At 48.4% G+C, this 13187-nt stretch overlaps 1 protein-coding gene across 1 annotated transcript in view; it reads right to left on the bottom strand.

Moving 5' to 3' along the window:
• Positions 1 to 693: 693 nt before the first annotated feature.
• The window catches only part of LOC144829431 (hypoxanthine-guanine phosphoribosyltransferase), an 887535-nt gene continuing 875041 nt past the window's right edge, over positions 694 to 13187 (bottom strand). Inside the window, exon 9 of the mRNA XM_078688569.1 lies at positions 694 to 1422. Within this exon, the coding sequence (XP_078544695.1) occupies positions 1375 to 1422 (48 nt within the window). The 3' untranslated portion in view covers positions 694 to 1374. The remainder of the gene's footprint in view (positions 1423 to 13187) is intronic.

Here is a 13187-nt window from a genome sequence, read left to right as displayed (position 1 = left end):
CTGCTGTAATAGTGGTAAGGAAAGTGAAAGCCTAATTCTTACTAGTACCGGAAATTCTTTCACAAGAACTAAAATTTTACATTACTTAAACACTGAGCTATGGAGTTAAAAGAGTAGATTAATAGTAGTGAAATACAGTTAAATTACACAGTGCTAAAATCAAGTACAATTTCACAATAATATTAAAGGGGCCACAGAAAAGTCCCTCCCTGTGTTAGCAAGACGGATAGAGGACTGCTTCACTTCTAATCTTCACAGATAGTGCAATTTGGTTAATGGTGTCAAGGATGGAGACTCAGAAGGGAACATCTGGGATGTGGGGGGGTTGGGCGAAGGCTCCGTTACCCTCAATTGCTGAGTCAGTCTTTATAATCCTCAACTAAAGTGCGTCTAAACATTAATAAAGATGTATTGTGCAATTTTTAAAAAAGCTCCAACTTTCTTAAGAACTATGATTGTATTTTATGCAAACAAGTATCTAATGTTAGTCAATATTTTGGAAGCTGCATTGGCTACCACTGATCTCAAAGATTACTTGAACTAATTTCTTGTTAATTTGGAAGATTTGATTTAACATAATCTGCAAAATTGGTATACTGAGGGTAAAATGAGTTGACTAAATAAAACCATTCCGAGGTCTAAATTTTATGTGAACTTTAGATGGCTAAAGAGAACTAAAAAGGTGACGTAGGGTAGGATTTTCTGTTTACATTTATTTAACATTCATTTGTCGTTACACCTTCAGCAGTTTACTGTGCTCAGCAGAAAAAAAAGAAAATTAGACGAACTCTAGGAGTACCAAGGCATCCCATGGTCTATGATAATCAAATAAAGTACATTTAGAGAGCTTTTATACGTGATGCACTTTATACACTAAACGACTACACACAGCATAATTGTTTGAAAACTGCAAACACTGGCATTCGTTACTAAATTAAAATACAAAAATGTAATAAATTAATTTTTTTTAATAAAAACATTCCCAGAAGGCTTTATTTCTGATATGGCTTTTGCTCCATATCTCGTATTTTAATCGCAGAACTCTTGGTTCCATTAATGGGGAAGAGTCTACTTAGCACAGGAGTATGAGTGAGGACTTCAGCGTTTTTCATCAGGCGCAGCCGAACCAGGCGATGAGGCAGTGATTGGCATCTGTATCATGCATGCCTCAAATCAGTTTTGGACATGTGGTGAATGACTAACAATGTGTCTAAAATCAACACCAAAAAGGTGGTGAAATCCTTAAACTACAATGAGCGTATGGTGGTAAAGTCGATGCATCCGTGGATCCAAATGAGTGTGCTAAAGCCTGTGAAAAGCTGAGACCAGTGAAGTAAAGTCGCTGGAGCATCACGGAGTAGCTGAACAAATCACTTATGCTTTGTATTTCGTCTTCCCACTTTCACTTATAACACAAATATGCTGAAAAAGATAAAATAATCATCAGAAAAGCAATACATTTTGAATTAAGTCACATTTTCAGAGTGCTGAACTATAATCATTTTCAAATCCATATTTTGTTTTTACAACTGAAGCATAAACTTTATTTTCTGCAACATATTTATGGTAAAACAAAAATGTACCCTCGCTTCACATCCCTCTATACTTTAAACGAGTGCAAATGATAAAACAAATCTGAACAGCCTTAAATCATAACATTCTCTAATCTTTGCTCAGAAGACAGTTCCCTTGTAAACTTCATGGTGTAAAACAAATTCTAGATTTGCACATATACGAGTGCCAAAACTCTTCTCCTACATCCTCAACGATTTGCCAAGAAAAAAACGTATAACCGGTCCTTTTCTGGTATGGCTCCGAAGATATGGAACACCTTACCCAGCGAAACAAGAATGATCCCTTCCACTGCCTCCTTCAAAAGAGAAGTGAAAGCTATCCTCATGGCTAAATTCACCTGAACTCTATATATATATTCATTGTATTTGTTTTCTTTATGTTTGTTCTTTGTATACTGTTTCTCGCCTTCTAATTATGACCTGTAAAGCGCTCCGATACTCGCAAGAGTCTTGTTCGCGCTATATAAAACCTTCAAAATAAAATAAATAAATAAATAAGAAGGCGTGTGTTGGTCCTGCTTTGCATTAATCATACATTTTATACTAGTAGAATTTTAAGGTAACTTTTTGGAGTTCATGAAAATGTTAAAAATCAAAAAGGGGGGCGTGGCCGGGCGAGATGGCCGAGCAGACGTGACCTGCTTCGGCTCCCGGTCCGCGCGTCACCTGGCGAGCTCTGCTGGCGGCAAACCTGCATGGAATCACTGCCACGAATTACCCCCCGGCGGTGGAAGACCTGAGGCACCGCTGCAGAGCACTTTGGAGGCTTCTTGGGGTCTCGGGGGCTCCCATCCGCTGTTTTTAGAGGCGGCGAGTGGCCCCGGGAACAAAATGGCGGCTGGCAAGCGATCCTGCGAGGCAGCCGGATGGCGATGAGCAGCAGTATCTGAGGCCGCGGAGGGGAGCGCTGGTGTCACGGAAGCAGTGGAGGCGACGGGGGAGAGTCCCAACCCACCTGCAGCGGCCTGCTCTTTACCTGAAGCACTCTGGAGGCCATCACCCCGGCTGCCTGACCTTAAGATGGTGGCCGGTGGGACCTCCTGAGACGGCGGAGAGCCTCGTGGGGCTCTGGTTTGCTCCCCCTTGCCTGGAGATTCCCCTATAGAGACACAGCAGTGGGGCTGCGAGAACATGCGACAGACAGCGGCCAGGGCATGTGGGCCCTTCTAGTGGAGATCGAGACCATGCCTGGCAGCCACAACGACGGAGGAGGGCCGAGGGAGGGTGCAGCAGTCCTTCCGACTCGGCGCTGATAAATTCTGGCAGCTACGGGCCCAGAATGATCTCCCCCCTCCTACCATTGCGACAGTGCGGAGCACACAGACCCCAGTGGATGTCAGCCCGGAAGGTGCGCTTCCCGGGATGGTGGAAGATTGCAAATCGGTGATCCCTGCTGGAACACGGGCTTACTCCAGAGCCTAAGCTAAGTATTGAGGGGGTGCACCTGCGAGTCCAGAGGCGGCCGGGCCTTGTAGGGCCACATCCTTATGCCTCCGAAGAAAGGCACAAACAAGGGGACTGGCAAAGTGTCGGATTTTTTTACCACCACTGATAACCGGCCAGCCCTCAGGGGCAATACTGAGAAGAGGACCATGGCCCTTACAAAAACAGATTTATTGTCCATGTTTAAAGACTTCAAATCTGAGCTACGCACCGAGCTTGGTCAGGACATTAAGTCTTCTATAGACCAATTGCGCTCAGACCTATCGGAACGTATGGCCACTCTCCAACAAGATGTAGATTCCGTGGGCACCAGAGTTCTCGATTTGGAGACGCAATACCAGGAACACAAGCAATCGGTGGGAGAGTGCCAGGGAGACATCCAATCTCTTAAGGAGCAACTTCAACAGACACAGCTTAAGGCCGAGGACCTAGAAAACCGCGCACGCCGGGAGAACATCCGCATCAAAGACCTTGAAGAAGGCGCAGAAGGGCCAGACCTGGAGGCCTTTGTGGAGGGCCTCTTTGCGGAGATCCTGAGTCCCCAGGTGCTCAAGATAAAGCTGGACAGAGTCCACAGAGTGGGCCCCCCCCCAGAGGGGCGACCGAAGGAGGCCTCGCGATATACTGGCAAAGTTCCACTCTTACAAAACCAAGGAGGCGGTCCTACAAGCTGCTAGGGCAAAGGACTATTTCCTTTCAGAATTTCTCTTGTGCCATCTTCCAAGATGTAGCTCCATCCACGCTGGCGCGCAGGCAGATGCTGCGGCGTATCACTACCAAGCTCCAGGAAGACGGGATAAAATACAGATGGACGTATCCTTTCGGTTGCAGTTTTGAACTTCACAACAAGAGACGCCACATCACCGACTTGAAGGATGGTTTGCATCTTCTGGGCCTACCATCAGATGAAGGAGACTCTTCATCTGGGACGCCTGGCGACCCGCCCGGGGGCGCAGCTTCCAATTCGGCCTGGACGCAGAACGCGAGAAGAGGGAGACGCTGAAGACGTCTGAGGGCCACTCCACTGATGAGCATCTGCCTGGCCCCCGGGGGGGTATAGGCAGGTCCCGGACCATCGAGTTCGGGGATGAGAGTTTTTGGGTCTTCCGGAGCCTCGACGGAGGTGAGGCTATGTTTTCCTTGTGCCATTAACAACACTCCTCCAAAGCTGTTAAGTTCCGGCTTTCTTTGGTTCCAGTAGGCAACTCCTGTTGTGTTTCTGGGGATGCTTATTGCACGCTGTATTGATGACACAGCTCTGAGCCTGATCCTTTCCTAGAGGGGGTGAGATATGATGCCTTTAATTTCAGACTGCTCTGTGCTGTGGCGGCCATAGACTTAAAGACTGAGACCTGTATATGGGACAGCACAGCCAGGGGCAAAATGTGTGACCTTTATGTTTCATAGATTCCTTTTTGAGATCTCGCTATGGTGAGGTGCGGACTGGGTCCCAGGACCTGTTGTCCCCAGGAGTCCATGCGGGGGCAGACTTGCTCCATGCTACGACAGAACATTGATTCTGGGTTAAAGTTCTAGTTTCTTCTTTCGTTGAGTTTTGTGGGGTTGGTGCGGGAGGGATGGTGGTGGCTGCTTTGTTTTGTTCTTTTACAGCAGGTTTTTTGTATGGGTTAGCGAGGGGAGGTGTATGGTGGTGGCCTTTGTAATAACAACCATTGGGAGGATTCCTGCTCTTTACATAGCCCAGGTCGCCTCATGTACCCATGGGCGAGAGACTGGAGAGATAACATGGTGGCTGGTTGGGGCGTGATGGCTGGTAAGACAGCGGAGAAGTACGAGGTTCCCATATTGCTATGCCGATTACCCTAGGTACCTGGAACGTTAAGGGGCTTAATTCCTCAGAATCGTCAGAAAGTTTGGAAGTATATAATTGACCATCACCTGGACATAGTGGCCCTTCAGGAAACACACTTAACTAGGGCTGGAGATTCACGTTTGAAACACAAACAATTCCCGCTTATTTATAAGTTGTCAGCTTCTACCAAGCATAGGGGGGTGGCACTCTTATTTCGGTCCACTACTCAATTCCAGCCCATTGGGGTGCAGAGCGATAGGGACGGACGCTGGATTATGGTCAAGGGGCGCCTGAAAGGGAAGCTTTGCACCTTTGTGGCACTCTAAGCCCCTAACACTGGGCAAAAGAGATTCCTGCAAACCCTACTGGGAAAGGTGAGGGGCCGCTGGTTCTTATGGGGGACTTTAACTTGGTGTGGCAACCAGATCTTGATAGTACACATACGCGCCGCTCCGATCTGGGCTCATTTTCCAATGACACTCAAAGACATATTCAGGACCTGGGACTGTTGGACACCTGGCGTGTTCTTTACCCCCAGACCCGGGACTATACCTTCTTCTCCCATGTTCACCACTCCTATTCCAGGCTGGATTACATCTTCGCCAGCCAGTCCCTGCAGGGCAGCCTCCGGGAGGCCAAGATATTCCCCATGTCCGTCTCGGATCACAGCTTATATTCAGTCTGTCTCAACTGGTTTGGCAATGCCCCGTCTCCCCCTAGATGGTACTTTCCGGCATCATTAGCTAGGGACAAGGAATCGTGCACCCATCTCTGCGAAACTATCAAAGAATTTGTTACCCTTAACCGGCCGGAGGACACATCTGAATACAATACGTGGGACTCCTTTAAGGCTGTGCTGCGGGGTAAATGCATCGCGCTCAACACAGCCCTGAATAGACAACAGGCCAAAGATAGGGAACTACTTGAGGCGGAACTATCGGCCATTGAACAATCCCATAAGCTTAAGCCCACCAGGCAGACATTGTGCACACTCACAGCGATCAGAGACTGCGATTTTCTACAAGACATTCTCATCTGACATCAGCCCTCACCTAGTTAGGCTTTTTAATAGAATGGCCACTGACGGGGACACGACTGGCTCTATGCCCGAGGCAGTGATCTCAGTAATTCCCAAGCCAGGGAAAGATCCCTCACGCTGCGCCTCCTACAGGCCTATTGCCCTCCTGAATATAGACGCGAAACTATATTCATCTATTCTGGCTAAGAGACTGAACGACCTCATGCCGCTCCTTATTCACCCAGACCAGTTTGGATTTATTGCGGGACGTCAAACCCACGACAACACCCGCCGCATCGTCCATTTAATAGAAAAGGCTGACAAATTTAAGATCCCAGCGGTTCTGATCGGGTTGGATGCCGAAAAGGCGTTTGACCGCGTTGACTGGAGGTTCCTATTCTCCACGCTTACGGCGTTTGGCTTCTCTCCACAATTCCTCAACATGATTCGGGCCAACTACCGAAACCCCCGGTCTAAAGTCTCGGTGAATGGCGTGCAATCTTCTCCCTTTACACACTCCAGAGGGAATAGGCAGGGATGCCCCTTATGCCCCCTGCTGTTCGCTCTTAGTATTGAACCACTAGCGATTGCTGTCAGAGAAAACCCTGGGATTAAAGGCCTCCCCTTCACCGGGGAATCCCTTCAGATCTCTCTTTTTGCTGACGATGTCCTCTTGTCCCTTTCAGACCCGATGGTGTCTATCCCGCACCTACAAAAGGAACTTTTGAGTTTGAAGCACTGAATCTCCTGAGGCGGAAGCCGGGAGCAACGCAGCAAAGCTTTTTTTAACTATTTGAGTGTCACTTTGAAATGTGTGTGAATCGTTTTTTAATTCTACCTGCACTCTGTCTTGAGGGCTCCACCACGCTACTAATACACCCGCGCAGCGGATTTCAGTGCTGCTGCGGGATATACCTCAAAGTCCTTTTGCCGCCATTCCCGGCCAGCCCACAAGCCACGCCCCTTCTGCGAGAGGCCACGCCCCTAGACTTCGCTATTTAAGGCCGCTGATTCAAAAGCGCCACTTGAAGCACTGAATCTCCTGAGGCGGAAGCCGGGAGCAACGCTGCAAAGCTTTTTTAACTATTTGAGTGTCACTTTGAATTGTATGTGAATCGTTTTTTAAATTCTAACTGCACTCTGTCTTGAGGGCTCCACCACGCTCCTAATACACCCGCGCAGCGGATTTCCGTGCTGCCGCGGGATATACCTCAAAGTCCTTTTGCCGCCATTCCCGGCCAGCCCACAAGCCACGCCCCTTCTGCGAGAGGCCACGCCCCTAGACTTCGCTATTTAAGGAAGCTGATTCAAAAGCGCCACTTAAAGCTCTGAATCTCCTGAGGCGGAAGCCGGGAGCAACGCTGCAAAGCTTTTTTAACTATTTAAGTGTCACTTTGAATTGTATGTGAATTGTTTTTTTAATTCTAACTGCACTCTGTCTTGAGGGCTCCACCGCGCTCCTAATACACCCGCGCAGCGGATTTCAGCGCTGCCGCGGGATATACCTCAAAGTCCTTTTGCTGCCATTCCCGGCCAGCCCACAAGCCACGCCCCTTTTGCGAGAGGCCACGCCCTCACTGCACCGCCCCCCTCTCTGTATAAAAAATGTGCATCTCTCGGAAGCGCAGCGGGAGCACCGTTTGCGTGCCGAAGGCGCGCCAAAGGAAAGCCCGTCTGCGCCAGGCCGGGCCCAGGGCCCTTAGCCCCTGGAGGAAACTCCCCTACAGCTAAGATCTACACGCCCGACCTGCTTCTCTCCCTGGGACCCCCTGCTAACCACATCTGTGTAATTTTAACTAATGACAGGAACAATCATATTGCATGCCCTGCATGCAATTTTCAACTTGACGTCCCACAGCTCTGCTGCCCGAGATCCAATGGCCGAAAGCCGGCACCCACTTGGCTTCTTGGCAGCCTGAACTGCAGGTCACTCAACAAGCATAAAAAAAGACATATTTGACCTTCTCTCCGACAACTCACTAGATGCCCTTTTCCTCACTGAGACGTGGCTTCACGCTAGTTCAGGTCCAGACATTGCAGAAGCCTTACCATCAAACTATGCCATTGTCAGGAAAGACCGAACCACCAGAATTGGCGGTGGCATAGCAGTCATCTTCAAAAAATCGCTGCAATGTACTCGGGAACCCATTCCCTTAACTGCCTGCGAAATGGCCCTCTTCAAACTCCAACTTCACCCGAATTTCACCTTCACGGGTCTCCTGATCTACCGTCCACCTGGCCCTATACAACCATGGGCCTCCCAACTAGTCGATTGGACTGCTTCAGGACGGGTGAATTATAACAACTTATCCATCTTAGGTGACCTGAACGTTCATTTCAAATATCCAACAAATAAACCAGGAAAAAATCTTATTCATGACCTAGCCACCATGAACCTCACTTTATGGAACTCGGGCTCCACACATAAAGGGGGCCACCTCCTTGACCCCATCTTCTCCAGCTTTCCCCTGCTATATTGTCAGTTTGCCCTGCCCCTTGACTGGTCAGACCACTTTTTAATAAAATTCAGCATAGTCGATCAAACGACTTCTAACCTCCCGAGCGTGACAAGCAAGCTCGCCACAAGAATCTGGAAAAAACTAGACATAAACCATTTCGTGTCCGTCCTTACTGCTGCCCCTCTGGATGAATTATTCGTCATCGAAGACCGAGACCGTAGCCACCAAAATTAATAAATGGCTCCTGGACGCCCTAGATATTTGCTTACCCCTGGCTCACAAAATATCTACCCCTCACAACTCCCCAGCTCTATGGTATAATGAGCAACTAAAAACTGCTAAATCCAAATGCAAACGCTTAGAGCGCCTCTGGAGGAAAGATTACTCCCCGGAAGCTAACATGAGCTACAGAAACGAACTCAAGCTCTATCACAGAGCCTGTAACACGGCAAGAGCCAACTATGTCGCCAAATCCATCCATGAAGCTGCAAATAAGTCTAAAACTCTTTTTAACCTCGTAAAAGAGCTAGCAGGCTCAAATACAGCAGCCAAACCTCTCCCTCTGAACAGTTTCCAATGTGAAGAACTGGCGAAATATTTCACAACGAAGATTGAGACAATTCACCAAGATATATTGAAACAACACTCAGTTCAAGCTAAGAGTGTGCATGACCCTAGCCCGAACATAGAGGACATCTCCTTTCAACCACATCTGTCCTATGAGCCCCTAACATCGTGGCCCAGGATGGACGTCCAGGGTTTGCGTGACATCCTTGGGAAAGTTAAATTTGGCTCACCCGCCGACCCCCTCCCGATCTCAATACTCAGACTTCTGGACACTCCACTACTTGCCGTGATATGTCAAACTCGGATGTATGACATTAAAACGCATGCTTTTACATCGCATGCCTTTACAACGCAAGTATTACAACGCATAGTGCTTTGGGGTGCTGGATAGTGAATAGTTTAATTTACAATTCCAACTCCAGTCCCCGTGGACACTAGGGAAGGTTATTGGATAGTAAATTAACCTATTCCCTATCCTAGAGCTCCCCCCAGAGCAATGCGTTGTAATAGGTTGCGTTGTAAATGCTCTGCGATGTAAAAGTTGCGTTGTAAAGGTTGTTTACCGACAAACTCTGAACTTATCCCTCTCCACTGCGAAGGTCCCTGCACTCTGGAAACATGCCATGGTTTCACCTCTTCTTAAGAAACCATCGGCTGATCCGAAAATCTTGGCAAACTTCCGTCCAATATCCCTCCTGCCCGTGTTCTCCAAGATCTTGGAGAAACATGTCCACGAACACCTTGCAAGGTTTGCGGAGGATAATGACATCCTGCACCCTTCCCAATCGGGCTTCCGTCCCGGTTTCTCGACAGAGACAACACTACTCGGAGTGATCGAAAACCTCCGCCTTCTGGTTGATAAAGGTGACTCTGCTGCGCTGATTCTACTTGACCTCAGCGCAGCGTTCGACACCATTTCCCACAACATACTGCTTGATTCACTTCTTAACATGGGCATCAAAGGAAATGCACTGGACTGGATTGCATCTTTCCTGTCATTGAGGACTTTTCAAATCTCCTCTAGCACCGCGGCATCAAATATCCATCTCTCCCCTTATGGAGTGCCACAAGTATCGGTGCTAAGTTCCCTGCTTTTTAACCTCTACGTAACCCCGCTCGCCCAGATCGCTGAAGCAGCTGGTCTTAATATGTTTACATATGCCGACGACTCGCAAATTGTTTTTTCCCTCTCAAACAGTGTCCATGACTCACCATCCCTCCTGCAGGTGGGCCTCAGGAATATCGCCACCTGGATGAGCACCAATTTGCTAAAACTTAATAGCAGTAAGACAGAGGTCCTAATAGTGGGTCCAGACCAAAATCTCTGGAATCCTAGACATTGGCCATTAGAAATGGGCCCCCTACCTATCCCGTCGCAACAAGTCCGTAATCTTGGTATTACCATCGACAATGGCCTAACTATGGAGCCCCAAGTCAACAATCTCACTGCCACCTGCTTTACAATTCTGAGATGGCTCAGAAAAATCATTTGGATGCTCCCGGACGACACACAAAAGACTAATTAACGCACTTATCACCTCCTGGTTAGACTATGGTAATGTCCTTTATCTAGGGGCACCACAAGCAGTCCTGCGTCGTCTTCAACTGGTGCAAAATGCTGCAGCCAGAATGGTATGCAAATGTCATAGGAGGGAACGTATGTCCAGTCATCTAAAGGCACTCCATTGGTTGAGAATCGATAACAGGATCAAATTTAAAACTCTTAGCCTCATGCACAGAGTAAAATGGGGAAACGCTCCCAGATACCTCCAAACCCTTGTGCAAACCTACACGCCGGCTAGATGCCTGAGATCCTCTACTCAAGGCCTTTTCTGCGTCCCACAAATACGCCGAGTGAGGATGGGAGGGAGATCCTTCTCCCTCCTAGGCCCCAAGCTCTGGAATTCCCTCCCGCAACCCCTTCGTCTGGAAACTCGATACACTCAGTTCCGCAAAGCCATTAAAACCTGGCTTTTCAACCAATAATCAACCCATGTCTATTTCCCGAGTCTTTCTTTCTCCCCTCCTGATTCAGTATCTTTTTAACGCCGGGAAACCCTTTTTGGGTAGCTGTCGCGCTCAATAAGCCCAATAAATAAATAAATAAACTCGAACGCTTTGAGAGGATTACAGGCTTCAAAATCAATTTGGATTAATCTTATATACTTAATCTCACCCTCTCACAAAAGGAGGTCCATCAACTCCAATCCATTACACCCTTATCATGGGCCGTCTCCTCTATCCAATATCTGGGGGTCCAACTGACGCCGACAGTAGAGAAATTGTACTCAGACAACTTTCCGCCCATTCTTACTCGCATTCAAGAGGAGCTGACAAGATGGATACCTCTCTTCATGTCCTGGCTGGGTCGCGTACACGCGATTAAAATGACCCTTCTCCCTAAATTACTGTATTTATTTCAGGCGCTACCAATGAACTAGAAGGGGAATTCTTTAGACGTGTAAAAGCAATCATCCTACGCTTTATCTGGCAAAGAGGACATGCCCGCTTCTCATTTTTTCTGCTGCGCCGCTCCCAGCGGGAGGGGGGGGGGGGAGGTAGGTCTACCTGATAACAGAGATACCCCTACTACAGAACTGGAGTTACAGGACAGAAACTACTCCATCTCTACTATAAAGCCGCACAACTCAGAGTACTGGTCGAATGGTCGCAGAAAGAGTCAGAGAAGCACAGGCTCCATATGGACCGTAAGACAAACGATAGGGTTTTCAGAGAGTTTAAGGGAAATACTGGGCGCTCAGCTAACGTAAGTGAAGCAAGTGGAACGGTAGGGCAGTGGTGCTAGAGGACGAAGGGAGAGCCCTATAACCCTTCTAAATGAGTGCGTTGAGACCAACACACCAATACATAATTAAGAAAAAAGCCCCCTGCACTCAAATACTAGTAGAGCAAATAGTGTGTGTAGTGTGACACTCGAAATACAAAATCACAATTTACTAGAGGAAAAAAAGAGGAAAAGAACAGAAAGAGAATCTGTAGGAGAGTAGGGTCTGCAATCCTATGATCACCCAGATTTTTGCTTTTTTGCTGCACTGGTTTACGACTTTCCCTGGCTGTGGGCCTGCTAATCAGACCCACAGCCTAGCTGTTCTCTCTATCCAAATTGTACTCAGGTACTGAATTGGCACTGGGCCCTCTCCAAGTCCCTGTACCCAGGGCTGAGGTGTACCCAGAAGTCTCCCAGGGGCTGAAGCATGTATTATGCCACCCCTGGGCTGACTAACTAAACTGACACAACTGGCTGCACGACAGCTGGGGCAAGGTGGTGTAATCACCCTTTGCTTTAGATATAGTATACCTATATCTAACCCTAAAAATGGACACACAGATCTCCTATCAGTCACTCCTATGGCAGGCCTTAACAATCCTGAAGGCAGAGTGCTTGGAATCGTGTGAGATGGTGCTCTGGCATGAGCTGAGCCTGTCTGCGGCTTTCGGGATCCATCCCTTAGCCGTTTCCATGATATCGCATACCATATACTCTTAAGTGCATTATAATCCTCGCGGTTATATGCCAACTCTGGTATCGCTTTATCAAAACATGTCGAGTAAGGTGTCATACGAATTGGAATACTAACCCCTCGCCAATTCTGGCGACGGGGTTAGCATTCCACCCTTCTAGAGGGACACGACATGTATGTAACCCCTAACCCCGGTTAAAGTCAAACAGAGCCTCAGCTCCACAAAATGGATGCTGCCACCGAGACACAAGTCTGCCCTCCTGCTGCTGGGAGTCCTCCCAGAGCAGGAGATAAGGACAAAGGGTTTCCTGCCAGGGGCGGTGCCAGCACCGTCCCAGACAGGGTTTTGTGTATTGTAGGTAGGCAGGGCTTTAGAGGAAGGTGACTGCACGTGGCACCCCGGTGCTCACTGTGCATAGGCTGGCTGGAACCAGTTCCAGGGTCACTCCAGACCCTGTGCTGGGGAAAAGCCCGCCAAGGAAGTGGGTGTAACCACCCCCCTCCTAGTCCCACCCCTAGGGCAGGACTTAGTCGCGTGCCAGCCCCTTTTTACAGGATAAAGGTAGGAACTGGCCCCCTTCCAAATCAGATCATCTTTGAATCCTGAAACTACTTTCCACGAAAGGAACTCAAGACTTCTTCCTAAGATTTCTCCCTTGTGACTAAGGAGTAGTCACCCTGCATCCGCAGGCACCATCCAAAGAACACTGCGGTCTGCTGCAAGTCCTTCCTCCGGAATCCGACTGCCCAGCTCGACGAGAACCGGCTTCCCTGGCACCTCTGACCTCTACCTGCATCATCAGTCACGCTGAGATTCGTGGGTGTGACGAG

The sequence above is a fragment of the Lissotriton helveticus genome, chromosome 4_1, assembly GCF_964261635.1.
Source record: "Lissotriton helveticus chromosome 4_1, aLisHel1.1, whole genome shotgun sequence".
NCBI classification, from domain to species: domain Eukaryota; kingdom Metazoa; phylum Chordata; class Amphibia; order Caudata; family Salamandridae; genus Lissotriton; species Lissotriton helveticus.
The sequence above is the reverse complement of the archived record's forward strand: the minus strand, read 5'-3'. Positions and strand labels throughout refer to the sequence as shown.